This window comes from Vitis vinifera, chromosome 13, assembly GCF_030704535.1.
Source record: "Vitis vinifera cultivar Pinot Noir 40024 chromosome 13, ASM3070453v1".
NCBI lineage: Eukaryota > Viridiplantae > Streptophyta > Magnoliopsida > Vitales > Vitaceae > Vitis > Vitis vinifera.
Genome location: NC_081817.1, coordinates 28845103 through 28872870, shown reverse-complemented (window position 1 = coordinate 28872870; position 27768 = coordinate 28845103). Strand labels below are relative to the sequence as shown.

At 32.7% G+C, this 27768-nt stretch overlaps 1 protein-coding gene and 1 pseudogene across 1 annotated transcript; both read left to right on the top strand.

Annotated features, from left to right (window-relative positions):
• The first annotated feature begins 653 nt into the window (after positions 1 to 653).
• LOC100259586 (beta-glucosidase 12-like) lies at positions 654 to 25605 on the top strand (annotated as a pseudogene).
• LOC104881306 (uncharacterized) lies at positions 18180 to 21170 on the top strand. The gene is made up of 3 exons (XM_059742145.1): positions 18180 to 20369; positions 20475 to 20801; positions 20890 to 21170. The coding sequence occupies exon 1, from the start codon at positions 18546 to 18548 to the stop codon at positions 19737 to 19739; it is 1194 nt and encodes a 397-aa protein (XP_059598128.1). The 5' UTR covers positions 18180 to 18545; the 3' UTR covers positions 19740 to 20369; positions 20475 to 20801; positions 20890 to 21170.
• Positions 25606 to 27768: the final 2163 nt, after the last annotated feature.

Genomic DNA, 27768 nt, shown 5'->3' with positions numbered 1-27768 from the left:
GGTCAACTTAGAAAAATATTTTCAATTTAATTAAGGTTTATTGGATTAAAAATGATAAAATAATTCTTAATTGGTAAATCTAACCCTCCACTTTTTTTAACCCCAAAAAAATACCCTTTTTTAACAAAAATATTCTTTTACATGTAAATAATCCAAATGTTAAATGAAATTTATATATATATATATATATATATATATATATATATATATATATATATATATATATATATTTATATATGGTTAGTTTTCATTTTCAAATATGGGAGACATTAAATTTACTAATTTAGGAATGAGACTGTGAGGCAAGTATTCTTGGAAATACTCAAATATTATTTATCGTATGGCCAATAACCATTCCCACACATCATCTTCAATAAATGATATAGAAATAAATAAATAAAAGAAATAATTTATAAATATAATAATAACCCGATCATTCAAAGGCATAAGATTTTACCCTATAAATCTATCCGGCATTTTTGCCTTTCCTCTTCTATTATTATCGCAGATAGCAAATTTATAAATTAATAAAGTAAAAAAAAAAAAAAAAAAACCTCATTTTATGGTAAAAAATGTTGCATCAAATCAACCGATTTCCTCAATTTTGATCTCTATAAAGGGAGTAAAGAAGAACCTTGAAACCACAGCCACTCATGGCAATTCAGTGCTCATTGGTCCTAGGCCTACTAATCCTAGCTAGCTCATTGGCTTGGACTGAGCCTGTGGTAGCTGCCTCCTTCAATCGGAGTAGTTTTCCGGCCGGTTTCATTTTTGGAACAGCCTCGGCTTCTCATCAGGTAAGGAGATATTTTTGTGAATTTACACAGAATAATTTTAATTTAATCTGTACATATTTCACATAAATCCATTTGTACCTAAAGTCATTTTCTTTTCATGAATTTCAAATATTCAAAATTTGAAGTTTTTGTATACTACATATTCTATATCAAGTCATATATTTATTTTTAATATAAATTAATGTGTTTTGCGTATGGATTTTTCAGTATGAAGGTGCAGCAAAAGAAGGCGGCAGAGGTCCAAGTATATGGGATACTTTCAGTCATAAATACCCAGGTCTCTCTTTGAGTTAATTAATTTTCATGACTTTTTTTAACCCATAAAAAGTTTATGATGATGGATATTTGGATTTAAGCTTGAGAGTTTGGGGTAATATTTGAGTTTTGAAATTCAAAAGTTGAAGAAATAGTATATTCTTTTGAAAAAAAGGGGAGGAGACCCTAAAATATTTTGGATTTTCTATTAGGAGTGATTATTATGATGACAACCGATTTGGACGGGGAAGGTATTGAAACCCCTTCCCAATTTAATTATTTATTTATTTTTTAAAATTGTATTAAAAATAAATATAATTTATAATTAAATAAATATTATAATTTTTATAATTTATTTTTATGAAAGTAAAATTTTTATTTTATATATGTGAAAAGAAAGTGAAAATAAAAAAATAAATTAATAGTGTTTTATTTAATTATATATGTAATTCGGATGGGATGAGATAAATCAGTAATCAAATTTGACTATATTTTTTTAAAATAAAAATAATCTCAACCTCATCTATAACCCGTTTATTATTATTTAAACTCATACTATCAGGAATGGAGGACTTTTCTCAATAGTACAGTAATTTAAAAAAGTTATGCTTAAATTATTGTAGTAGAAGAAGTTATTACAAATATGTGGTAGTTTTTGCCACATAGGAGAGAGGAGAGAGGAGAGAGGGTGAGAGAGAGGAGATAAGAGAGAGGAGAGAGGGTGAACGGATAAAAGGGAACTCGTCTCTTCAAAAGACGAGTTCCCATGGGAAAAAAAATATTTTTTTTTTAAATATATTTTTTATTTTAAAAAAAATCACAAATTAAAAAAAAAAATCCTAAAGGGAACTCGTCTCTTCAAGAGACGAGTTCCCATGTAAAAATTTTTTTTTTAAAAAAAATATATATATATTTAAAAAGGAAAAAAAAATTTCCTAAAGGGAACTCGTCTCTTGAAGAGACGAGTTCCCATGGAAAAAAAAAAATATTTTTTTTAAAATATATTTTTTGTTTAAAAAAAATCCCAAATTAAAAAAAAAAAAATTCCTAAAGGGAACTCCCTTGGGAAAAAAAATATATATTTTTTTAAATATATTTTTTATTTAAAAAAATTTTGGTAGTTTTTGCTACATAGAAGAGAGGAGAGAAGAGAGAGGGTGAGAGAGAAGAGAGAGGAGAGAGGGTGAACGGATAAAATTTTTTAAAAATTCCCCATTTACTCAAGGGAACTCGTCTCTTGAAGAGACGAGTTCTCATGGAATTTTTTTTTTTTTAAATATATTTTTTATTTAAAAAAAACTCTCAAATTAAAAAAAAAAAAAAAATTCTTAAAGGGAACTCGTCTCTTGAAGAGACGAGTTCCCATGGAAAAAAAAAATATTTTTTTAAATATATTTTTTGTTTTAAAAAAAATCCCAAATTAAAAAAACAAAAAAGAAAAAAAAAATTTCCTAAAGGGAACTCGTCTCTTCAAGAGACGAGTTCCCATGGAAAAAAATATATATTTTTTTAAAATATATTTTTTATTTAAAAAAAAATCCCAAATTAAAAAAAAATAAAAATAAAAAATAAAAAATCCTAAAAGAACTCGTCTCTTGAAGAGACGAGTTCCCATGGGAAAATAATAATTTTTTTTTTAAATATATTTTTATTTAAAAAATCCCAAATTAAAAAAAAAAAAAAAAAAAAAAAAAAAAAAAAAAAAAACAATTCCTCAAGGGAACTCGTCTCTTCAAGAGACGAGTTCCCATGTAAAAAAAAATATTTTTTTTAAAAAAAAAAAAAAAAAATTCCTATAGGGAACTCGTCTCTTGAAAGAGACGAGTTACCATGGGGAAAAAAATATTTTTTTTAAAAAAATATATTTTATATTTAAAAAAAAATCCCAAATTTAAAAAAAAAAAAAAAAAATTCCTAATGGGAACTCGTCTCTTCAAGAGCTTGGGAAAAAAAATATTTTTTTTTAAATATATTTTTTATTTAAAAAAAATCCCAAATTTAAAAAAAAAAAAAATCCTAAATTCCCATGGGAAATATTTTTTTAAAATATATTTTTTATTTAAAAAAAAAAAAAACAATTCCTTAAGGAACTCGTCTCTTGAAGAGACGAGTTCCATGTAAAAAAAAAAATTTTTTTTTTTAAATCCCAAATAAAAAAATAAAAATAAAAAAAACAATTCCTCAAGGGAACTCGTCTCTTCAAGATACGAGTTCCCATGTAAAAAAAAATATTTTTTTTTAAAAATATATATATTTAAAAAAAAAAAATTTCCTAAAGGGAACTCGTCTCTTGAAGAGACGAGTTCCCATGGGGAAAATTTTTTTTTTTTTTAATATATTTTTTATTTAAAAAAAAATCCCAATTTTAAAAAAAAAAAAAAAAAAAAATCCTAAAGGAACTCGTCTCTTCAAGAGACGAGTTCCATGGGAAAATAATAATTTTTTTTTAAAATATATTTTTTATTTAAAAAAATCCCAAATAAAAAAAAAAAAAAAAAAAAAAAAAAAAAAAACCAATTCCTCAAGGGAACTCGTCTCTTCAAGAGACGAGTTCCCATGTAAAAAAAAAAATTTTTTTTTTTTAAAATATATATTTAAAAAAAAAAAATTTCCTATAGGGAACTCGTCTCTTGAAAGAGACGAGTTACCATGGGGAAAAAAATATTTTTTTTTTTAAATATATTTTATATTTAAAAAAAATCCCAAATTAAAAAAAAAAATTCCTAAATTCCCATGGGAAATATTTTTTTAAAATATATTTTTTATTTAAAAAAATCCCAAATTAAAAAAAAAAAAAAAAAAACAATTCCTAAAGGAACTCGTCTCTTGAAGAGACGAGTTCCTTGTTAAAAAAACATGGGAACTCGTCTCTTTTGTTTTTTTTTTTTTTTTTAATTTGGGATTTTTTTAAATAAAAAATATATTTTAAAAAATATATATTTTTTTTCCCAAGGGAACTCGTCTCTTATTTTTTTAAACAAAAAATATATTTAAAAAAATATATATTTTAAAAAATATTTTTTTTTTTCCATGGGAACTCGTCTCTTCCCTTTAAGAAATTTTTTTTTCCTTTTTAAATATATATATATTTTTTAAAAAAAAAAAAATTTTTACATGGGAACTCGTCTCTTGAAGAGACGAGTTCCCTTTAGGATTTTTTTTTTTTTTTAATTTGTGATTTTTTTTAAAATAAAAAATATATTTTAAAAAAAAATATTTTTTTCCCATGGGAACTCGTCTTTTGAAGAGACGAGTTCCCTTTAGTTCCAAATTGTTTTTTTTTTCATGGAACTCGTCTCTTCAAGAGACGAGTTCCCTTTTATCCGTTCACCCTCTCTCCTCTCTCCTATCTCCTCTCTCTTACCCTCTCTCCTCTCTCCTATGTGGCAAAAACTACCACATATTTGTAATAACTTCTTCTACTACAATAATTTAAGCATAACTTTTTTAAATTACTGTACTATTGAGAAAAGTCCCAGGAATGGACTGGAAGGGTACCTATAAACCAGCCCTGTTCCCTAGGGTTTGCACATTTACATTGATAATGCAAAATCCCATTGCATCGTTTATGGTGTTTTTTTGTTGACAAATATTTTGAATTTTTCTTGGATTGTTTGGATTGCCATCACTCCTTTTTCTTTCTTTTCTCAAGAAAAGTGAACTTCGAGATTTATTTCAGAAAACCAGCCATGGGTTGATATCACACCCACAACAATCTCCATGCGTATTTGTAAATCAAACAATTATTTAATGATAAGATGTGATTAATGTTGATGGAAATTTCTTTACTTATATACTAAAAGCAATAGCTAAATCTTTCAATATAACTTTTTAAATTGCTTGACTTTCTACTCCAAAATCCAAAATTATCATGACATCTTCAGAGAGGTACCAATTTATGATTTTATTTTTTTTAATGGTTAAATGATATTGCAATGTCTTCTTAATAGTAAATGATAAATATTATATTTATACTATTTAATAAAATTAGTAATTGTACTATATTTTTATTTTTATTTTTAATATTATATTGATATATGAAAATTTTTAATTAATTTTATTAATTTTCGTGTGTTGATAGGATAATGGATGGTAGCAATGGAGATGTTGCGGAGGATTTTTATCATCGTTATAAGGTATGTAATTCATCATATTGTCTTTTCCTTCTTATTTTCTCTCATTAATGTTATAAAAATTATTGTGATATTTATTAATAACATATTTGAATTTAATAGGAAGATGTGCATACAATGAAGGAATTGGGAATGGATATTTTTAGATTCTCAATATCTTGGTTTAGAGTTTTACCTCATGAGTTAATGTTTCAATATTTTCAAAAATTAACTTTTATAAATTATTAAATTTCCTGCTAGGAATTCTTAATATACAATATATCAAAATGTTAGAAGAATCGTGATATTTAATTAATAATTAATTTTGTTTTCTTTCCTCAAAGCAAGGAAGTTAACTTTAAAAAGAAATAAGGAAAGAAAAAGAGAAGGACCATTGTGCCTTTTCCACATTGAAGTTGATTCTTTGACCAATGGAGTTTCCAATTATAAAGACACCCTAATTAAAATAAGCATAATTTTGACCAAATAATAAAAGAGACAAATCCATGGACTTAAATGATGATCTAACTCATGGAATGACAAATAAGGTCATAAAGGTTCACTTTATGTTTGAAAATTCATTTGTTTCATTCATATTGGAAAATGGAGATATTTGATTAAAAGACATCAAATATTTTTTAAATTTGATGAATAACCCCTTTGTTTATTTTATAATATAAAAAAATGACTCATTTAGGACATTATTACCCTTCTATTCTTTATGCAATTGTTTTTTTTTAGTTGGGGGTGGGGCTGTGGTTTGAGTTGTTTTTGTTGAGATTTTTTGTATGTTTTTTGTTGAGAGTTTCTGCATGTTTTTTGTCAGGGTTTTTTGTTGTTGTTCTCTTATGGGGTTTTTGTTGAAATCATAGAAAATCTATGATTTCTTATTATGAATTATCTTGAAAGTAGGTATAAAACCATTAGAATTTAAATAAACCTAATAAAAATAAATAGACTAATTTACCCTTACTTCTAAAAAAGAAAGAAAATAATTCTAATATAATAACTAAATAAATAAAAGATATAGTACCTAAATATATAATAACTAAATAAATATATAGTAACTAAATATATAATTTTAATGTAGTAACTAAATATATTAATAATTTCTGTAATTTTTGAGGTTTTGGTAAAGGTGTGAAATTTTGATTGATGTTTTCTTTTGAGATTTTGATTAGTGTTTTCTATTGAGATTTTAGTTTAGGTATTTTACAGTGCAATTTGTTTGTTAGATTTTTTTGTAGTTTCATCTAAATTTCTAAAATGTGAAGATGAGATCATAGAGTTCATCAAGTTTTTTTTTTTTTTTTGTAAATAAAATGAAAACTTAATATTAATTAAGTTCTTTTAAATAAAACTTAACAGCAGTATCATTCAAGTTATTATAATCAAATTCTTTGTTGATGAAACAAAAACTTAACCCTAATTAAATTATTTATAAAGGAAACTCAATCATAGTATAATTCAAGTTACCATTATCATTAAGAACTTAACTTTAGTTAAGTTCTTATAAATCAAATTTAATTTCAATGCAGTTCAAGTGAACATCCTTAATGAGAAAATAACCTTTATTAAATTTGTAATAAATAAAATATAATCTAGATAAATATCACTAATGAAAATGATAATGAGTTGTTTGAGAAATAAAATAATTACAAAAGAGAGAGAAAAGTCAACCAAAGAGATAAAAGTATTATAGCATGAAATAAATAAAATAAGTAGAAAACTATGTTTTGGAAGAAAAAAAAACAATAAGGAGGGGTAAAAGTGTCTAAAAATGGTTATTTCTTAACAAAATTAAAGGAGAAGATCATTTTTACAATTTGATAGTTATTTTGAGTCATATATTTAAATAACCCTTGAAAACAATTCAATATGAAACAAACTTTTGCAAAAGAAAATAAGTAGTAAACTATTAATAAATTAATATCATGTGTAAATATTATCTATTAATCATGTGTTGGTAGATGGTCATGTATGACATTCTCTTTGACTATTCATGTGCTCTTGGATAGTAAGTCACAACCAACTAATCATAAACTAAATATTATATATTTAAAATTAACTGTCTCTCGCAACCAGTGTTTTTAAAGGCGTTGGTGGGGCGCGCCTTGAGGCGAGGCGCAGTGAAAACGCGTTGAGGCGTTAAAAATAAAGCGAAACACCTGAAAGGCGTACGCTTTTCTGGTGAGGCGTGATTGAGGCGCGCTTTGATCGCGCCTTTCACGCTTTTCCAGTGAGGCGTATGCTTCGTCGGATCCGATGTGGCAATGAACAGAGATTTAAAAAAAAACCCTAAGTAATCCTTAAAACCCCAGTCCCGACTGAAAACAAACCCAAATCGAAACCCTACCTCTTCCAGTCAAGCGGCGACGGAGTGCTCACCCTCGGCGGCGACCAATCGCAGCGATCTTCTTGATTACTACTCAAAAAGTGCTATTTGATAGCCTTTAATTAATCCTTTTTAACACTTTTGAGTAGTAGTTTAGGCCTTTTAACTCAATTGGCATGTTAAGGATCCTTTAAAGCAATTTTGATCACTTTGTGCAAGTTTTGGTGTTTTTGATAGTATTTTGATCACCAAAGCAAGTCAAGAATGAGGAGAGCTATGAGGAATCTTGGGCAAAGCTTAGAATTCAATCGCCAAGAGTGAATCCGGATTGCAAGGAGAAAAAGCAAAGAGAATCTGTCATGAAGCCTATTCTTGATGACAGTCGTAGCAGCCACTTTTGGAGCACTTTCTGAAGTCCAAATGATACATGCTATATATCATTTCAAAGCTTAGGAAGTCAACAATCCAATGCTTCAAACGGTGTGCAATTTGGAGTTGAAACAAAGAAGTTGCAGCCATTACAAGCCAGTCACTCTAAAGTGTTGCGGAATCAGCCATGTGTTGCGAGAATTTCGCAACACTTTTGTACAGTAAGGTGTTTCTCCTTCTGACGATGCACGAACCATGCCGCGAGAAGGGAGCTGGAAACCTCAAGATGGAAGCCAACTTTGCAGCCTGGTGAAGATAGCTTGGTCTTGCGAAATAATTTCGCAGCCCTCTTGGGTGTCTGCGAAATTTCGCAGGCACCACTTTTCTCCTGCGAAATGGCTCCTGAAGCCTCCCGAAGCTTGCTACCGACATTGGGAGATATTTTCCATTAGATTTTTGTTGTCTAAATTCCAAAATACTCCTTGTAAACCACCAATTACATGATTCCTTAGTTTTTAAGTTAGTAAAAAGACCAAATATCTATGTAATAATTAGTTTTATATTGGTTTGATATAAATACCTCTCGGGAGCATGTTCTCAGAGAGGGGTTCCTTATGTAACCATTTGGTAAGTAAGTAAAGTCTTTTCTTTCTACTGCCTTACCTTCTCACTTTGTATTTTCATTTTATTTCTAAGTTATGAATTCTCTGAGGAGTTTTCCCCAGAGAATGAGTAACTAAACCTCCAATTCCTTGGAGCTAAGGTTGCCGGGGAAGGTGATTCGTGCCCAATTGGTGTCTCAACTGATTCGTGTCCAGCTGGTGCTCCTTGATTGAGGGATTAATCAACAAAATTTATAACCTATAACACCATATACTAGGGTAGCAAAGACAAAGCTACTATAGCATAGTGGCTCTAGGATCGTTCACTGGGATGGGTTTTCACTTCACAAATGATATCAATTCAAAGCTGAATTGGTGCCTTTTCATTTCAAAGTTAGCTTTAAAAGAAAACATAAAGATGTTTGAATGAAAAAGGTTGGTTTTAAGCTAACCAAAAATAGTAACTGATTTTAACTACAAAGAAAAGTGTTTCTTGGAGTTCAGATCACTAGGCTCGTTCCTCATACAAAATGGGAGTTCCGGTCACTTGTTTCTTTTCCTCGCATTAGAGAATTAACATATAGTTCCTTCTCCAACCGGTGTTGTACAGATGCTTCCCATCAATGGGTTCAAACACTAAATCCCTCTCACTGATGCACCTTGCAATGGTTCATGCCTCTCACGAGCACTTACCATTCAAGATGATCTTTAACCTTGGACTTCCCTTCAAAAGCTCGCAAGAGATAACTAATGGATGTCTCCTTGGAGTCCAAAAGCTTACCAAGTGTTGGCAATTCCAGAAAATCCTACCTTCAAGTCACCTCCCAAAGGCTCGCAAGGGGTAAACTAGTGCATCTCCATGGTTGGAAATCACTTGCCTTACCAAGTGTTGGCCCAGGTGACTCTAAGGTGTTTTAAGTTAACTAAAAAACATAGAAATCACTAACGGGTTACACTTTCTCTTCATTAAAAACTAAAACAACAAAACTTCCAAATTATGTATGTGGAAACTTACCCGGCTTTCCTTACTCCAAGAGACAAAAAGCTTAGCCTCTCATCCTCTGAGGAAAAATCCTCAAAGTTTGGTTGGCTAGAAAATGAAAATGAAAGAGAAGACAAGAATATATATGAAAAACAAAGCAAGTGCTCTGTTCTCTGATTCTATATATGATATATCTATATTACATACTTCTCCGAGCGTCCTTTTTTACAGTGGATGCAAGAGAGTTTATATAGGAAGGTAATTTACCCTTCCTTGGATACTTCCTAGCTAAGGAATTACATGAGTGGTTGAATACAAGGAGAAAATGGAAATTTAGACACAAAAATCTGAAGAAAAATATCTAAAAGAGTCGGTGCAAAAATATCGGGAAGCTTCAGGAACCATTTCGCAGGAGAAAATGGTGTCTGCGAGATTTCGCAGACACTCAAGAGGGCTGCGAAATCACTTCGCAGCAACAAGCTATCCTCGTAGGGCTGCGAAGTTGGCTTCCACCTTGAGGTTCTCAACTTCCAGCTTGCGGCATGTATCGGGTAGCTTCAGGAGGAATTCCATAGCACTGTACAAAAAGGCTGCGAAATTCTCGCAACAAAAGGCTGATTTCGCAACACTTTGGAGGATCTGCTTGCAATGGCTGTAACTCCTTCGTTTCAACTCCGAATCGCGCACCGTTTGAAGCATTGGATTCTTGACTTCCTGAGCTTTGAAATGGTATATAGAATGTAGAAAATGGACTTCGGGAAGTGCTCCAAAAGTGCGCATGAAGACTGCAGCTGGTTGTCCTCTGTTTTCTTCACTCTGTTTTTCCTTTCTCCTTGCTTCTCTCCTTGCATACTGTGAACGACTTTGGCAAAGGGCTATGGAGCTCCAAAGCTTGGTTCTTCATGAATTTGAGCTCTTCATTGCTTTGCCATGGATTCCAAATAACTCTCCTCAATCTTGGATTGTTTTGGTGATCAAATTACTAACAAAAACACCAAAACTTACACAATTTGATTAGAAATGATTGCAAGGGTCCTTAACATGTTAATTGGGTTAAAAGGCAATAACTACTACTCAAAAGTGTTTAAAAGAGTTAAATACAAGCTATCAAATAGCACTTTTTGAGTAGTAATCACTCCCCCCAACCGACATATTGCTAGTCCCTTAGCAATGAAGGAGAGAAAAATAAAATAAAAGTACCATAATTTACAACATCATGCTGATCAAAAAAACAATTCTCAAGTGGCATGATGATCTAACTCTCACATGGAACATTAAAGAAATAAAACTCAAACTTCAACAAGAGTTATCAAATAACTTGTCTAATCACAATTCTTAAAGAGAAGGCATTATGCAAATTTAAGCTTTAAAATCATTTCCACTTCCAAAGGATCAAACCTTACTCTTCCACAAAAATCTAAGTGTTATTTATTAGCTTCCGAATATAGTATGTTGAACTAATCTCTCCCCCCAACCTAGTTCTTTTTCAAAGCTTAGCAAACTAATCAACCTCCAATAGGCTAAGAACGCACCTCTTTTTTTCACAATTTTTTTTCATTGTAGGAGTACAAGGCTTATGGGTATTCTTTTTTTAAATTGTCCATGTAACGGGGGTCCATCGATGACTCCCAACCAATCAAGGTTTAGGGCATCAAGCTTTAAGGATTTTTCAACCACTAACTCCTCGGATTTTACCCCGGACTTTTGAGAATGAATTTTAATACCCAAGCACCTACAGTATGTTAAACTCCACCTATTCACCCTTGTAACGAGCATTGAGGTCGGTGACTCCCAACCAATGAAGGCTTAGGGCACCAGGTTTTAAAGATTTTCACCATATACCCCTCAGACCTTGCTCGGGTTTCAAGGCAAGCAAACATTTTTTCTTTCTTTCTTTTTTCTCTTCAAAGACTCATTGGCCTTTTATAAGGTGTCTCAACACTATTAAATGAGGTCAAAGGTACCAAGTCTAAAATTTTCCTAAGTCAAGAGGGAAATAGTTTTTCATCTTATACTCGGAACCTATTGTGCACAGTGTGTGGATAGCTTAAAGTGGAAGAACTAAGGTTGAATTCAAAAGAAGTTCAACAATTCATCAACTTTAGTAAGCATAATACAAACTCTAAGTCAAGTAAAAAGACAAAAATTCAATTTCTCCAATTTTAGTTTGAAAATTTTTCCTTAATAACCATGGAGAGTAGAATAAAAACTTTAAAAAATTTTAAAATTAAGCAAAAAGCAACTAAATTACCAAAATAACTTAGCATTGTTAACAATACTTACTTCCTCAACTCTCTCCCCAACCAAGCTGAACATTGTCCTCAATGTGATAAAAGCGATTAAAAAATAGGGAGGAAGTGGTACCTCTTGAGTGACATGGAGTCTGAGTCGTATAGGAGAAACCACATGTTTCAAAGAAAACATAAGAGTTAGTGAGTAGAGAAAATAGAAAAATGCTAAGTTTTAAACAAGAATTGATGTCTATGTATGATGTATCATCAGTAATACATCCAATCCTAGAATATAAGACATTAAAACATGGAATTATGTATACTAATATAATATGTAAAGACAAAAAAATAAAAAGATGATCAAGTAATGGTAAGGTCTTGTGGAGCTGATGTGTCTGTGATGGCCTCTTGAGTGGGTTGGATCAGGACTTTGGCCTCTGTTCAAGTAGTCTCCTTAAGTGGCATAGTCTCCTCAATTGGAGCTCTCAGCTGGAGCTATGAGATTTGATGGTTTAAGGAGGTCAGAAATGGAGTGAGAGGCTTGGTGTGTGTGATCCCAGGGTGTGCGGGGCTCTCCTCTTCAGATGCATGGTTGCAGGGCTCTATTGGCATTTTAGCAACTTTCCTTGGCTTTGCAAAATGTTTTTGCAAATCACCCTCCATTTCGCAAGTCAATTTTGTAATTTGAAGGCCATTTCTAAGCTTGGAGGTGATTTCGCAACCATTTCGAAGCTTGGAGATCATTTCGCAGAAAAGTGGCATGTTCACAGACCATTTTTGAAGCTTGGAGCATTTTCGCAGCGAGGGGTGGATTTCGTAGAGCAGGGGAATTCTCGCAGCCCATTTCTCAGCTTAAAAGTGATTTCGAAGCTCAAAGGTGATTTTGCAGCCATATCGCAGCTTCGAAATGAGGGGAACTGTGCTGCAAATGGTACTCGTGTGCCAAAAATTGGTTTCGCAGCTGTGAAACACCCTTCCAAATGGCGTCTCGGTTGCGAAATTCCCGTTCAGCTTTGCGCACTTGCCTTCAAACAACCATAACTTCTTCATTTCAAATCCAAATCGAGTACCGTTTGAAGCTATGGACTCCTGACTTTCCAAGCTTTCCAACGAGATATTGCATGCATAATTTGAACTTCAGGAAGTGATCAAAATGTGTCCAACAATTGCCGAAATGGGGTGCGGCTATGAAATTGGGATTTTTCACATTTTGGGATTTCGCAGCCATTTCGCAGCTGCGAAATGAGGGTCACTGTGCTGCGAAATGGCACTCGTGTGCCAAAAGTGCTTTCGCAGCCGTGAAATCCTTTGCGGAATGGGACTTTTGTTGCGAAATCAGCCTTTTTCACTTCGCAATGCGTTTCGCAGCTGCGAAACAGATGCTCCTGTGCTGCGAAGTGGCACTCGTGTGCCAAAATTGCTTTCGCAGCCGCGAAATCCTCTGCGGAATGGAGCTTTCCCTGCGAAATGGAGGATTTCATGCTTTGGTGGTTCGCAGCCGCTTTCGCAGCTGCGAAATGGGGGCCACTGTGCTGCGAAGTGGCACTCGTGTGCCAAAAGTGGTTTCGCAGCTGCGAAAATTTTCGCAGAGAGGGCAATTGGGCTGCGAACTGGTTTTGCAGCAAAATTTCAATTTCGCAGACGCTGCGAAATCTCGCAGACCCCTGTTTTTCCCCTGTTTCTCCCCTGTTTTCGCTTCGTTTGACTCCGATTTTGCTCCGATTTTGCTCCGATTTTTTTTCTTCAATTTCTTTGCAATTCCTCTTGATTTTGATCATCCAAAAACCTATATTACATAAAAAAAAACTAGAATTAAAGCATTGAAATCAAAATTAAAGCATTGAAATCAAAATTAAAACAAGTAAAAAAAAACAAAACAAAAAGATATGGACTAGCTAGTCTTTTAAAAAGACTAAGTCCATCAAAAAATTTGATCCTGATTTAGCTTGCCCGGATCCCATATGAAGTTTGCATCTCTGGCTTGAGACTTGCTTTGTAAGATCTTGCCATACAAAGCTTGGGGAAAAGGTGGAGGCATGTGTTTCTTCATCAATTCTTCCTTAATGACTATCCTCTGTGGTTCTTCATCTATATCAAAATCACAGTCATCTTTCTCTATGCTTTTCCCATTTTTCTTTCCTTTGATTTCCTCCCTCTTTTCTTTCTCTGTTTCACTCTCTACCTTATGCTCTAGCTTGCATGTGGGCAGATCAACCTCTTTACCACTCCTCAGAGTGATCACTTCTTTGACTTCCTTCTTTTGTGAAGGTTTTCCCTCCTTAGCCTTCATTTCATGGATACTCATAGAATTTTGATAAGGTTGAGAAGGAGAGTTTTCTTTCTCTTGCACTATGTTGAGGTTGGCTAACCTTGAGATTGAATCTTGGAGAATATCTAACTTTTGGGCCATATCATTTTGCATTTCATCCATTCTTTTGTTCAACATACTCTCCATTCTGTCCATTCTTTGATCCACTCTGTCCATTCTTTGATCCACTCGAGCATTGGTGGCTTCTTGCTTTCCCACAAAATCTCCTACTACCTTGCTGAGATTAGCTATTATTTGTTCAATACTTGAAGATTGCTGAGATGGTGGATCCGGCTGTTGGTATTGAGTTGCTCTGGCCTTCCATGAGAAATTTGGATGATTCCTCCAATTGGAATTATAGGTGTTGCAATCACCAAACATTTCCCTCTCGGATGGAATGGTAGGACACTCATCCACCAAGTGCTCATATGATCGACAAATGGCACAAGGCATAGCTTGCAATGGTGTTTGAGAGATGGCTTGCACTGGTTGCATATTTGTCATTTCTAGCTCTTCCAATCTCCTTTCCATAGCTGCAATTTCTGCCTTCATGTTCATACCATCATTCAAAATATACATCTCACCCTTAGCTTTAGGTTGAGATGTCATTCTTCCCATATCTCTAGCATTTGGTTCACCCCATTCTCTTGAGACTTTAGCCACATAACTCATGAAGTTCATGGCTTCCTCTGCTATCTCGTATTCAATATGGCATGCACAACTAGCAATTTGTGAATTAAAAACAGAGAACACAAAAGAAAACAAAAGAAAAACAATTCAAAGAAAGAAAATTAAGGTAAACTAAAAACTAAATAAAAGGTATACTAAAATATGAACAATAAAGAAATAAAAAGAGTTAGTTAAAGGAAAAGAAAAGTCACCAAACTTGTGATGAAGATCACAAGTACTCTAAAAAGGTGATATCACTGTAAAGTGGCACCATCCCCGGCAACGGCGCCATTTGATTCGTCCCTAGCAGTGGCAGTGGCAATGACACCATTTGATTCGAGGTTCGATCCCCGGCAACGGCGCCATTTGATTCGTCCCTAGCAGCGGCAGTGGCAATGGCACCATCTGATTTGGGGTTCGATCCCCGGCAACGGCGCCATTTGATTCGTGCCCAATTGGTGTCTCAACTGATTCGTGTCCAGCTGGTGCTCCTTGATTGAGGGATTAATCAACAAAATTTATAACCTATAACACCATATACTAGGGTAGCAAAGACAAAGCTACTATAGCATAGTGGCTCTAGGATCGTTCACTGGGATGGGTTTTCACTTCACAAATGATATCAATTCAAAGCTGAATTGGTGCCTTTTCATTTCAAAGTTAGCTTTAAAAGAAAACATAAAGATGTTTGAATGAAAAAGGTTGGTTTTAAGCTAACCAAAAATAGTAACTGATTTTAACTACAAAGAAAAGTGTTTCTTGGAGTTCAGATCACTAGGCTCGTTCCTCATACAAAATGGGAGTTCCGGTCACTTGTTTCTTTTCCTCGCATTAGAGAATTAACATATAGTTCCTTCTCCAACCGGTGTTGTACAGATGCTTCCCATCAATGGGTTCAAACACTAAATCCCTCTCACTGATGCACCTTGCAATGGTTCATGCCTCTCACGAGCACTTACCATTCAAGATGATCTTTAACCTTGGACTTCCCTTCAAAAGCTCGCAAGAGATAACTAATGGATGTCTCCTTGGAGTCCAAAAGCTTACCAAGTGTTGGCAATTCCAGAAAATCCTACCTTCAAGTCACCTCCCAAAGGCTCGCAAGGGGTAAACTAGTGCATCTCCATGGTTGGAAATCACTTGCCTTACCAAGTGTTGGCCCAGGTGACTCTAAGGTGTTTTAAGTTAACTAAAAAACATAGAAATCACTAACGGGTTACACTTTCTCTTCATTAAAAACTAAAACAACAAAACTTCCAAATTATGTATGTGGAAACTTACCCGGCTTTCCTTACTCCAAGAGACAAAAAGCTTAGCCTCTCATCCTCTGAGGAAAAATCCTCAAAGTTTGGTTGGCTAGAAAATGAAAATGAAAGAGAAGACAAGAATATATATGAAAAACAAAGCAAGTGCTCTGTTCTCTGATTCTATATATGATATATCTATATTACATACTTCTCCGAGCGTCCTTTTTTACAGTGGATGCAAGAGAGTTTATATAGGAAGGTAATTTACCCTTCCTTGGATACTTCCTAGCTAAGGAATTACATGAGTGGTTGAATACAAGGAGAAAATGGAAATTTAGACACAAAAATCTGAAGAAAAATATCTAAAAGAGTCGGTGCAAAAATATCGGGAAGCTTCAGGAACCATTTCGCAGGAGAAAATGGTGTCTGCGAGATTTCGCAGACACTCAAGAGGGCTGCGAAATCACTTCGCAGCAACAAGCTATCCTCGTAGGGCTGCGAAGTTGGCTTCCACCTTGAGGTTCTCAACTTCCAGCTTGCGGCATGTATCGGGTAGCTTCAGGAGGAATTCCATAGCACTGTACAAAAAGGCTGCGAAATTCTCGCAACAAAAGGCTGATTTCGCAACACTTTGGAGGATCTGCTTGCAATGGCTGTAACTCCTTCGTTTCAACTCCGAATCGCGCACCGTTTGAAGCATTGGATTCTTGACTTCCTGAGCTTTGAAATGGTATATAGAATGTAGAAAATGGACTTCGGGAAGTGCTCCAAAAGTGCGCATGAAGACTGCAGCTGGTTGTCCTCTGTTTTCTTCACTCTGTTTTTCCTTTCTCCTTGCTTCTCTCCTTGCATACTGTGAACGACTTTGGCAAAGGGCTATGGAGCTCCAAAGCTTGGTTCTTCATGAATTTGAGCTCTTCATTGCTTTGCCATGGATTCCAAATAACTCTCCTCAATCTTGGATTGTTTTGGTGATCAAATTACTAACAAAAACACCAAAACTTACACAATTTGATTAGAAATGATTGCAAGGGTCCTTAACATGTTAATTGGGTTAAAAGGCAATAACTACTACTCAAAAGTGTTTAAAAGAGTTAAATACAAGCTATCAAATAGCACTTTTTGAGTAGTAATCAGAAGGTTCCAAGTGCAAGAATGCAAAGCTCTGTGGTTTTAGCTAGTAATGAAGAGGAAGTGAAATCCTTTAGTGATTTCAATGTTTTTAGTTAACTTAAAACTCTTTGGAGTCACCTAGGCCAACACTTGGTAAGGCAAGTGATTTCCAACCATGGAAATGCACTAGTTTACCCCTTGCGAGCCTCTGGTAGGTGACTTCAAGGTAGGATTTTCTGAAATTACCAACACTTGGTAAGCTTTTGGACTCCTAGGAGACATCCATTAGTTATCTCTTGCGAGTTTGTGAAGGGGAATCCAAGGTTAAAGATCACCTTGAATGGTAAGTGCTCGTGAGAGGCATGAACCATTGCAAGTTGCATCAGTGAGAGAATTAAAGTGAAATCTAATTGAAGGAGTCTCTGTACATCACCGGTTAGAGAATTGACTTTAAGTTGAATCTCTAATGCGAGGAAATGAACCATCTGACCGGAGCTATGTCTTTTGCATGAGGAACCACCCCAGTGAACCTAAATCTCCAAGGAATGCTTTTCTTCCTAAATTATTCCAAACTTCTGTTAAGTTAGTTAGTTTAAGTCTCAACCTTTACAAATCAAAGTTTGTGTTTTATTCCTTAAGCTAACCGTGAAATGAAACAAAACCAATTCACTTGGAATTGGTATCCTTGATTGCTTGCAAATCATTCCCAGTGAACAATCCTTAGAGCCACTATACTATAGTAGCTTTGTATTTGCTACCCTAGTGTATGGTGTTATAGGTATAAATTTTGTTGATCACTTCCTCAATCAAGGAGCACCAGCTGAACACAAATCAGCTGAGACACCAATTGGGCATGAGTCCCGGAGGCAATCCCTCTCATCTCCAGGTATGTTGTGAACTCCCTCTTCCATGCTTTCTCCCTCTTCGTTTCTCTCTCTGCAGTCCACACGGGCGTCGGCTCTTCATCCAAATTTTTTTTTTTTTTTTATCAAATCAGATGTGTTGTATGTATATCTATTTAAGTTTTAAACCCTCTTTTCTCTCTCACAGCATTTAAATTCTCTCACTCACAGCCCACACTTCCGGTCCACGATTTTCTCTCTCTCCCAGTAGGTTTTTCATCTTTTTTTTTTTTTTTTTTTTTTTTTAAATTATCAAATCAGATATGCCTTTTGTTAATAAGATTTTTTTTTGAAGTTTTTTATATGTTTGCTTATAGTATCAATAAACAAATATAATTAAAGTTATATAAAAGATAATTATTTGTGAATTTTGAATTTTTTATTTCTGATTTAATTTTAATTCTCACCTCAATTTTCTTTATTTCATTATTAAATTCCAATTAAAATTTATGTGTATAATTTTTAAACTCCTTTAAAAAAAATTGGTTTTTTTTTAAATTTAAACCAATTAAATTTTGTATTTCATTTTTAAATTCATTTCAATTATGCTTTGTTATTATTTTTTAGTCAATTATATTGTTATATGGAAATTTGAATATTATTATTGTTGATTTTTTTTTAGAATGAGTTCCTCCGATTCGAAAAATTCAAGAAAAGATTTTGTGTGGAAGTATGTGATTGAAGTTTCTGGAGAGCAATATTTAAGATGTAAATTTTGCAATCAAAGATGTACGGGAGGGGTGAATAGATTAAAGCATCACTTAGCCGGAACTCATCATGGTAGGAAACCATGTAGCAAAGTTAGTGAAGATGCTAGATTGGAATGCAAAGAGGCATTGGCCAATTTTAAGGATCAAAAAACAAAGAGAAATGAATTGCTCCAAGAAATTGGTATGAGTCCAACTTCAATGCATGAGAGTGCCTTGTCTAAAACAATAGGGACATTAGGGAGTGGGAGTGGGAGTGTAAGTGGGAGTGGGGAACCTATTCCTAGGGGACCCATGGATAAATTTACTACTTCACAACCTAGACAAAGTACTTTGAATTCAAAGTGGAAGCAAGAAGAAAGGAAGGAAGTGTGTAGAAAATTTGGTAGATTTATCTATTCAAAAGGTCTCCCATTCAACACTGTGAATGATCCTTATTGGTTTCCTATGATAGATGCTGTTGCAAACTTTGGGCCCGGGTTTAAGCCTCCATCTATGCACGAATTGAGGACATGGATTCTTAAAGAAGAGGTGAATGACCTAAGTATCATTATGGAAGATCACAAAAAAGCTTGGAAACAATATGGATGTTCAATTATGTCAGATGGTTGGACAGATGGAAAAAGTAGGTGTCTTATCAATTTTTTGGTGAATAGTCCTGCTGGCACTTGGTTTATGAAATCAATTGATGCTTCTGATACAATAAAAAATGGGGAAAATATGTTCAAATATCTTGATGAGGTGGTTGAAGAAATTGGAGAGGAGAATGTTGTGCAAGTCATCACTGATAATGCCTCTAATTATGTGAATGCTGGAATGAGGCTTATGGAAAAAAGGAGTAGATTGTGGTGGACTCCTTGTGCTGCTCATTGCATTGATTTGATGTTGGAGGATATTGGAAAGCTAAATGTTCATGCTACTACACTTTCTCGAGCTAGGCAAGTTGTGAAGTTTATATATAGGCATACTTGGGTTCTTAGCTTGATGAGAACATTTACAAAAAATCATGAACTTATTCGTCCAGCAATTACACGGTTTGCTACTGCATTTCTTACTCTCCAAAGTCTTTATAAGCAAAAGCAAGCTCTTATAGCAATGTTCTCTTCATAAAAATGGTGTTCAAGCACATGGGCTAAAAAGGTAGAAGGTGTGAAAACTCGAAGTACAGTGTTGTTTGATCCAAATTTTTGGCCTCATGTTGCTTTTTGCATAAAGACCACTGTTCCATTAGTTAGTGTCTTGAGAGAGGTTGATTCAGAGGAAAGACCAGCCATGGGTTATATTTATGAGTTGATGGATTCAGCTAAGGAGAAGATTGCATTTAATTGTCGGGGCATGGAGAGAAAATATGGCCCAATTTGGAGAAAAATTGATGCAAGATGGACTCCGCAACTTCATCGACATTTACATGCAGCAGGCTATTATCTTAATCCTCAATTGCGGTATGAAGATAAGTTCTCTAATGTTGATGAGGTGAGGAAGGGATTATTTGAATGCATGGATAGGATGTTGGATTATCAAGAACGTTTAAAAGCTGACATTCAGTTGGACTCATATGACCAAGCAATGGGTGAATTTGGGAGTCGTATTGCAATTGATTCTCGAACATTAAGAAGTCCTACAAGTTGGTGGATGCGTTTTGGGGGTTCAACACCGGAGTTGCAAAAGTTTGCTATTCGAGTCCTTAGCCTTACTTGTAGTGCTTCGGGATGTGAAAGAAATTGGAGCACATTTGAATCGGTAATACTTCTATTTTTGTAAATTTTTATACATATATTTCTATTTCAATGTTAGAAAACTTTATTTCATTTTAACACATAAAATTGTTTCTTTTATTATTTGTAGATCCATACAAAAAAAGAAATAGACTTGAACATCAAAGGTTGAATGCTCTAGTGTATGTAAGGTACAACACTAGATTGAGAGAGCGAAGTCTACAAAGGAAACAAAATGTTGATCCAATCTTGGTAGAGGAGATTGATTCCGATGATGAATGGATTGCGGAGAAAGAAGATCCCCTCCTCCCCCTTGATCTTTGTTGGCTTCAAGATAATGAATTATTCAATGTTGATGTCATTAGAGTTGTGTCATCCAACTCCCAAGAGACGCAAGCATCATCGGATCATATGGTTTCTTCACATTCCTACAAAAGGAAACATAATGAAGTACCAAGTAAGTACTCAAAAATTGAAATCATAAATTTGATTAAATTTAATAAAAAAACTTTTAATATTTACACATAATTAATACTTTATGTTAGGTACAAGTGGAGGCAAAGGCAAAGAGAAGGAATTGAATTTGTCACCAATTGATGAAGATGAAGATTTAGATGAAATGGGGATACATGATAGTGGACATTTTCCTACTATTGATACATTGGATGAGGATGATGATGACCTTGGAGAGGAGGATTTAAGTTGAAATAATTTACTCTAGTTGTTATTTCATGACTTAGTTATGGATTTTTTGTAAAATTTTAGAACTATTATTATGGTTGACTCTATTTTCTATTTCATGACTTAGTTTTGGCTTTTTGTTAAAGTTTGAAACTATTAGTATAGTTGAATCTATAATCTATTTTATGAATTTTTTATGGTTTTTTGTGAAAGTAGGGAACTAGTATGTTTTTTTTTATGATTCTAATGAATTGTTTTCATGTTTTTATTTATGCTATTTTATTTTATATATTTTAAAATATTAATTAATTATATAATGTAAGGCTCAAAAAGCTTACGCCTCAACGCCTCGAGACTTACGCCTCGCCTCACGAACACAAAAACGCCTCGCCTTACGCTTTCGCCTTTAAAAACTTTGCTCGCAACTTCATAATATATGTGATTAAATACATTAGATAAGCCACCTCCTATAAATATCAAAATTAAACTTGATAATGAAAGATATCACACCTAATGACAATTGAAATGATACCACATCTTAAAAGATATGTCTTGTGATTGCAAAATCAACTTCTTATTTTTTATCATGTCTATGAATAGAATCAACAAAGATTGTAATATATATTTGAAGTAAAATAAGTATTAGTAAACGTAACTTCATTATTAATTATTGAAACTTAAAAAGGATAAATTAACTCTTATATCAAAATGTAACTAAAAAATCATTGATTTGGGCATTACTCTTGTTTGCAATACAAATGTTTATTTTTGAAAATCCATATTATATTATCTTTAGACTTAATATCATAAACATACAAAGTTTATATTATATTATTTATACATTTAACATCATAACATAAGACATTAAAGGGTAGCAATGACCTAAATTCACCTAAAATATGGTCAAATCTAAATGGGTAAGCTCATTGTTAATGTTTTCTAAGGGTAATACTTAAGAAAGATTCCGATTATAATTAATATTAACTTGGACAATATATTGTCTTATCCATGAAAAAAAGCATTAAGGATGGCAAATCAATGACTCCCAAAAGAACAACCCTTGAATGATTACCCTTGAATGGTTATTTACTTTCAAAAAGTTAGAATGGCCCATACTGTAAAAGGGAGAATGACAATTTTTTTTTTCTTTGAAGAATTGTTGAAGTTACTTTTTCCAATCAATGTGATAATATAAGTTACATAGTTATAAATTGACCTCTTATTCCAAGGAATTTAGCATGTCATTTTCCTTTGCTTGGAATGAATATAAATTTTTGTAACTCAGGTGGGAAGCTAAGCGGAGGAGTGAATAAGGAAGGTATCAACTTTTACAACAGCCTCATCAATGAACTACTATCAAAAGGTCGTTACTTCCTCTCATTTCTTTATATTTTGAAGTAAATTACCTAGTCATATTTGAGGTTGCAATTTAAGCTAAGTCTACTCATAACCCAAGTACTTACAAATCTAATTTTTTACTTGAATTTGGAAAAGCAAATTTATGTTAAACTTGAGTTAGGTAACTCAAATTCAACATTAATTAGGTTAGCTTAGACTTTAAACAACTAAGCTTTATGTTTGGGTTAAGTTTAGATTGACTGACAAAGTTTAGATTGTCTGACAATCTAGGATGTTCATCAGTAGTTCGGATCAAAATCGGACTTGGATGTGAACAACCCAACCATGGGTTTGGGCTAAGCCAACATTTAGGCTTTTGAGCCAAAAGTACCGTACAAGTATAAGTATCCAAATTGAATTAAGCTTTGATTTAGATTGTAAAAGTTAAGCCACAAACTCAAACATTCAACCGAAGAAAAGGACTATTTGGATCAAAGCACTAAAAAAGCTTCTTCCATGTACATTTTACTTACCACAGGTCTACAACCCTACGTGACACTATTTCACTGGGATCTTCCACAAGCACTAGAAGATGAGTATGGTGGCTTTTTAAGCCCACACATTATGTAAGTAAATTCAACCCTACCTTATTTACCATTCTATACAAAATAATTCTCAACTACATATATTTGTAAAATTCAATATTTCGTAAACATATATACTTAAAATAGTACAATATGATCAATAGAAACGATTTTCGGGACTTTGCGGAGCTTTGCTTCAAGGAGTTTGGTGATCGAGTGAAGTATTGGATCACCCTTAACGAGCCATGGAGTTACAGCAACGGTGGTTATGTCGAAGGAAATTTTGCACCAGGACGATGTTCTAAGTGGGTTAATGGAGCGTGCAGAGCTGGAAACTCTGCCACTGAGCCTTATACAGTAGGCCACCAGCTGCTTCTTTCTCATGCAGCTGCAGTAAAAGTGTATAAGAATAAATACCAGGTGAGTATGCAATAGTATTCTAGTGAATTTCATGTATGATCTAGTTTATTTTGTCTATCCATCTATAGTTAGTATTATGAATAAATTATGAACTGTAATATTAAGTTATTAACTAACCTAAAAACTGAAGTTTTCAATAACGAATTAATAAACTTTTGGACTATTACATAACATGTAACAAAATTGAAAATAGGATTTTCAAATTGGTAACAAATTTTATGTGTCTTGAAGAAAGAAAAATTCATTATCAATGTTATAATACTTAACTAGAAATGTTATGCTAATAAACTACGCAGGCATCACAAAAGGGGAAGATTGGAATAACATTGGTGAGCCACTGGATGGTGCCCTACTCTAACCAGAAAGTTGATAAGAAAGAAGCCAGAAGAGCCCTAGATTTCATGTTGGGATGGTTAGTATATACATGTATACTCAACAATTAGCCTCTTAATTATAAATTACAACACATATTAATATCATTACATGCTTGTCCATGCATAGGTTTATGAACCCATTAAGCTATGGTGATTATCCACATAGCATGCGCAAGCTTGTTGGACGGCGGCTACCAAAGTTCACCCCTAGGCAATCTTTGCTAATTAAAGGGTCCTTTGATTTTCTTGGATTGAATTACTATACTGCAAATTATGCAGCTCATGTTCCTGTTGCTAATACTGTTAATGTGAGCTACTCTACAGATTCTCTTGTTAAACTCACCAATAAGTTTATACAAGTTCCTCAAATTTTGATTCTTGATCACTATAAGCCTATGCAATTAATATTTCTTTTTTTTTTCCTTTGATTTGGTAGCACATCGCAATGGAATCCCCATCGGTCCAACGGTATGTGAGCAAAAATTGTTGTTAAAATACTAAAAAAAAGTCACATTATACATGAATAGATAACTATAGCTAGGGACAACAAAGTTTAATATGATTCGTCAACATAACTTAAACTCAATACATTTTTTGTAGGTTTTAATCAAGTATGTTTAGGTCAAATTCATATCTACTTGTGCAACCTATTTAATAAATAGGTTATTTTTTTATCAACCTGCATAATATGAATTTGACCTTAATTGATCTATTTAATAATGTATGAATTAATCTAATTATAATTCTAATATAAAAACCATATTTGACTTATGTAAAATTTAATTTTGATTAAATAGATCAAAATTGAGTTATAAGCATGTCAAGTTGGCAAGTTAATTATATCAAAATCTAACTCAATTTGATTATTAAATAACATTTGTTTATTAAATGGGTTGAATAGGTTACACGTTGTGTAACCTGATTAATAATTAGGTCATATTTAGGTTTATAATTTGATTAATATTTGTGTCATATTTGAAGTGATCTATTTAATCAAGTGTCTAACCTTTGACACAATATGAACACAACCTACAATATGAATTATCAACCCTAGTTTTAGCATAGCATATTTCTTTTTAGAGCATGAAGATCATTAATTAGTTCATTTTCATAAATAACATGCATGGAAAATGAATTTACAGACGGGTTCAGGTTGGCTTAGTGCCTATCCTAGTGGAATTCGAAGTCTTTTACTCATGTCAAGAGAAAATACAACGATCCACTTATTTACATCACTGAAAATGGTAAGACTAATGATCTTTAATTAATTTCCTCTCTGATCACATATTATATTATAAACATACATGTAACTCAAAAGAATTATCTTGTTACATCTTTGGGCGATTAACATAAAAGTTTGAAACTATATTCAAGTGTCAGTGAAGCCAATAATAGTACCTTAACACTTAAGGAGGCCTTGAAGGACCTCAAAAGGATAGATTACTACTACCGCCATCTTTTGTTCCTTCAATTAGCTATCAAGTGAGTTTAATTATTTAGATGTTCAAATTATGTTGTTGTGCTTATTGTTCCTATAATTACTCAATTTTGGATTATTGTTATTACATTTATAACTATTTTGTGATTATTCGATTGCATAAAATAAAAAAATAAAAAAATAAAAATAAATAAAAAATAAAAAATAAAACCTATGCTAAATTAAATGATGGGTTATCAATATGTTTTTTGTTGTAGGGATGGCGTTAATGTGAAGGGTTATTTTGCATGGTCATTATTGGACAACTACGAATGGAATTCTGGTTACACTGTTAGGTTTGGCATTGTCTTTGTTGATTATGATCATGGATTAAAAAGATATCCCAAGCATTCAGCTAGATGGTTCAAGAAATTCCTCCAAAAATAGAGGAAATCCACAACAATATCTTTTCAATAAGATGGATTTTGTCATCTCTTTGTATCCCTATTTGATCATATCTTTGTATCCCTCTATTTGACAATAAGCTTCGTTTTCGCATGGAACTATTTTGATTAAATCTATAATGCATCTTCTTGTGGGTTGATTTTATATTATATCCCTCATTTCATTGTTATCCTCCATTTCAAAGTAAGATCATGTTAAAGTTCACACAACCTAAACAATATACATACTTTTCAAATCCTTTCATCAAATTGTTTTCTCTATAATAAATAGATAATTATTGCATACAATATACATTTATAAAATCAAAAACATCTACATATTATTGTTATTAGAAAGAAATAATATGACCATCTATTTGGAAAACCTAGCATTATAATAAGTTGGACTTTGGTTTGTCTTGACTTAGATCTCGGCTTGGATTTTGACTTGACATGACATAGGCTTGATTTGAGTAACTTTGACTAAGAGTATGAAGGATTGATTTTGGATTAAAGATGCTTTAAACTTGATTTTAGGATCTTTAAATTTTTGAATGCTTGTAAAACTTCTTAAATTATCAAGGCAAACTCTCAGTAACTCTTTTCAAATATATAAGTCTCAAAGTTTGCCTCTGTGTTTTGAAAGTTAAAGAGGTGCTAGAGGTTGAGAAATTCTCTTTGATATTATCTTCAATTTTTAGAAACAATTTTTTTATATAATTGTCTTTATAATTATCCAAAACTAAAATTAATAATAATTATTATTATTATTTAATTATCTATATTTATTTATTTACAATTCTCCTTTCTATGGATCTCATATGACACACATTCACAATATTAATTATTTTAAGAAATGGATGATACATAGCAAAAGTTAATATGTCGTTAAGTGTCATATTTTAGATAAGTGGTATTATTTTATTTGAAACAATTAATTTTTTTCAAAAACACATGGCAAATTTCCTTTTGGTCACTAAACATGAAAGTCAATTCAGGGTCAATCATTATTAACACATGTACTGAATAGACAACAATCGGATCAAAATAGAATAAGCTTTTGAGTATTTGTGGATCATTTCCTATGATTTTATTGCAACCCAAGCACAATCATAAGCCAGGTCAAGCCCTTTTAGCTTTAGGTTAAGGCCAAGCTTGGGCCACCACCCTTAACCTGGCTGAAATGGCTCAATCATGCCCTAGTATTCAGTAATCAGTTGTTTTATTCGTAAACATATGTACCTACCAATTGTATTAGTAATGCTTTCCCCACTTTGAAAAGATTCAAATATCTTAACATATTTTCAAGAACCTTTTTACAGGATTTATTGAGCTAGTCTCGAGCTTAAAGAATCAGTCCAAGAAAGGTTATCATAAACCCTAGGCAATTATCCTACATTTATCGAATAGGTTTTCAGAATATTGCTTTTCATTATGTAAAAGATCACTAAGTGTTGATTAATTTATTGAAAATAAATCATTTTAGAAGATTAATGGAGCTAGGGTTGAGATGGAAAGAAGCAAGGCAAGCCAAGAAAATTTTGGTAGTCAAGGATTTAGGCTGTTAAATGAAGGGTTTTGGTTGATGTTGCCTGTCATACAAGTGGTACATCATATGGTCTTGTTGTTTTTACATTTTTGAAGGCACGGAAAATTTCAAGATATGGGGATATACCTTCCTCACTTTTTAAAATGTAAAGTGCATAAATTTTCTCTAAATTATATGGTGGTAACTTCCATCACATTTATAATCATATATTGATATTATTACATGAAATCTTGAAGTATTTTTCCGGAATTTCGCAATAATCTCTTTTTCGTGAATGGATTCAATAAAAGAAAGAAATAAGAAAGATGATTATCATTTTCCATTCCCTTCATAATAACTTTCACTTATCAAAGAATTCTTTGTTAAATCTATAATGTATCTTCCATTTGATGTGTTGTAATTTTAGTATCATATTTCACGAATTCTCTTTCCTTGTAATGTAAACTAGTTTAAACTATTCCAAAATAATAATATAAGTTTCTCATTAGTTCTTCAATTGCTAATTGCATTCATTAAGGATTGTAATTGTCTTTTAATTTTCATGAAATTAAAGCGATTTATATGTGCTATATACTTAGTCAAAGAAGAAAAGAAATCGACAATCTATTTAAAAAAACA

Bases quoted from the DNA above. Each gene is read 5' to 3' on its own strand.
- LOC104881306 (XM_059742145.1), top strand. From the start codon at position 18,546: ATGAGTTCCTCCGATTCGAAAAATTCAAGAAAAGATTTTGTGTGGAAG.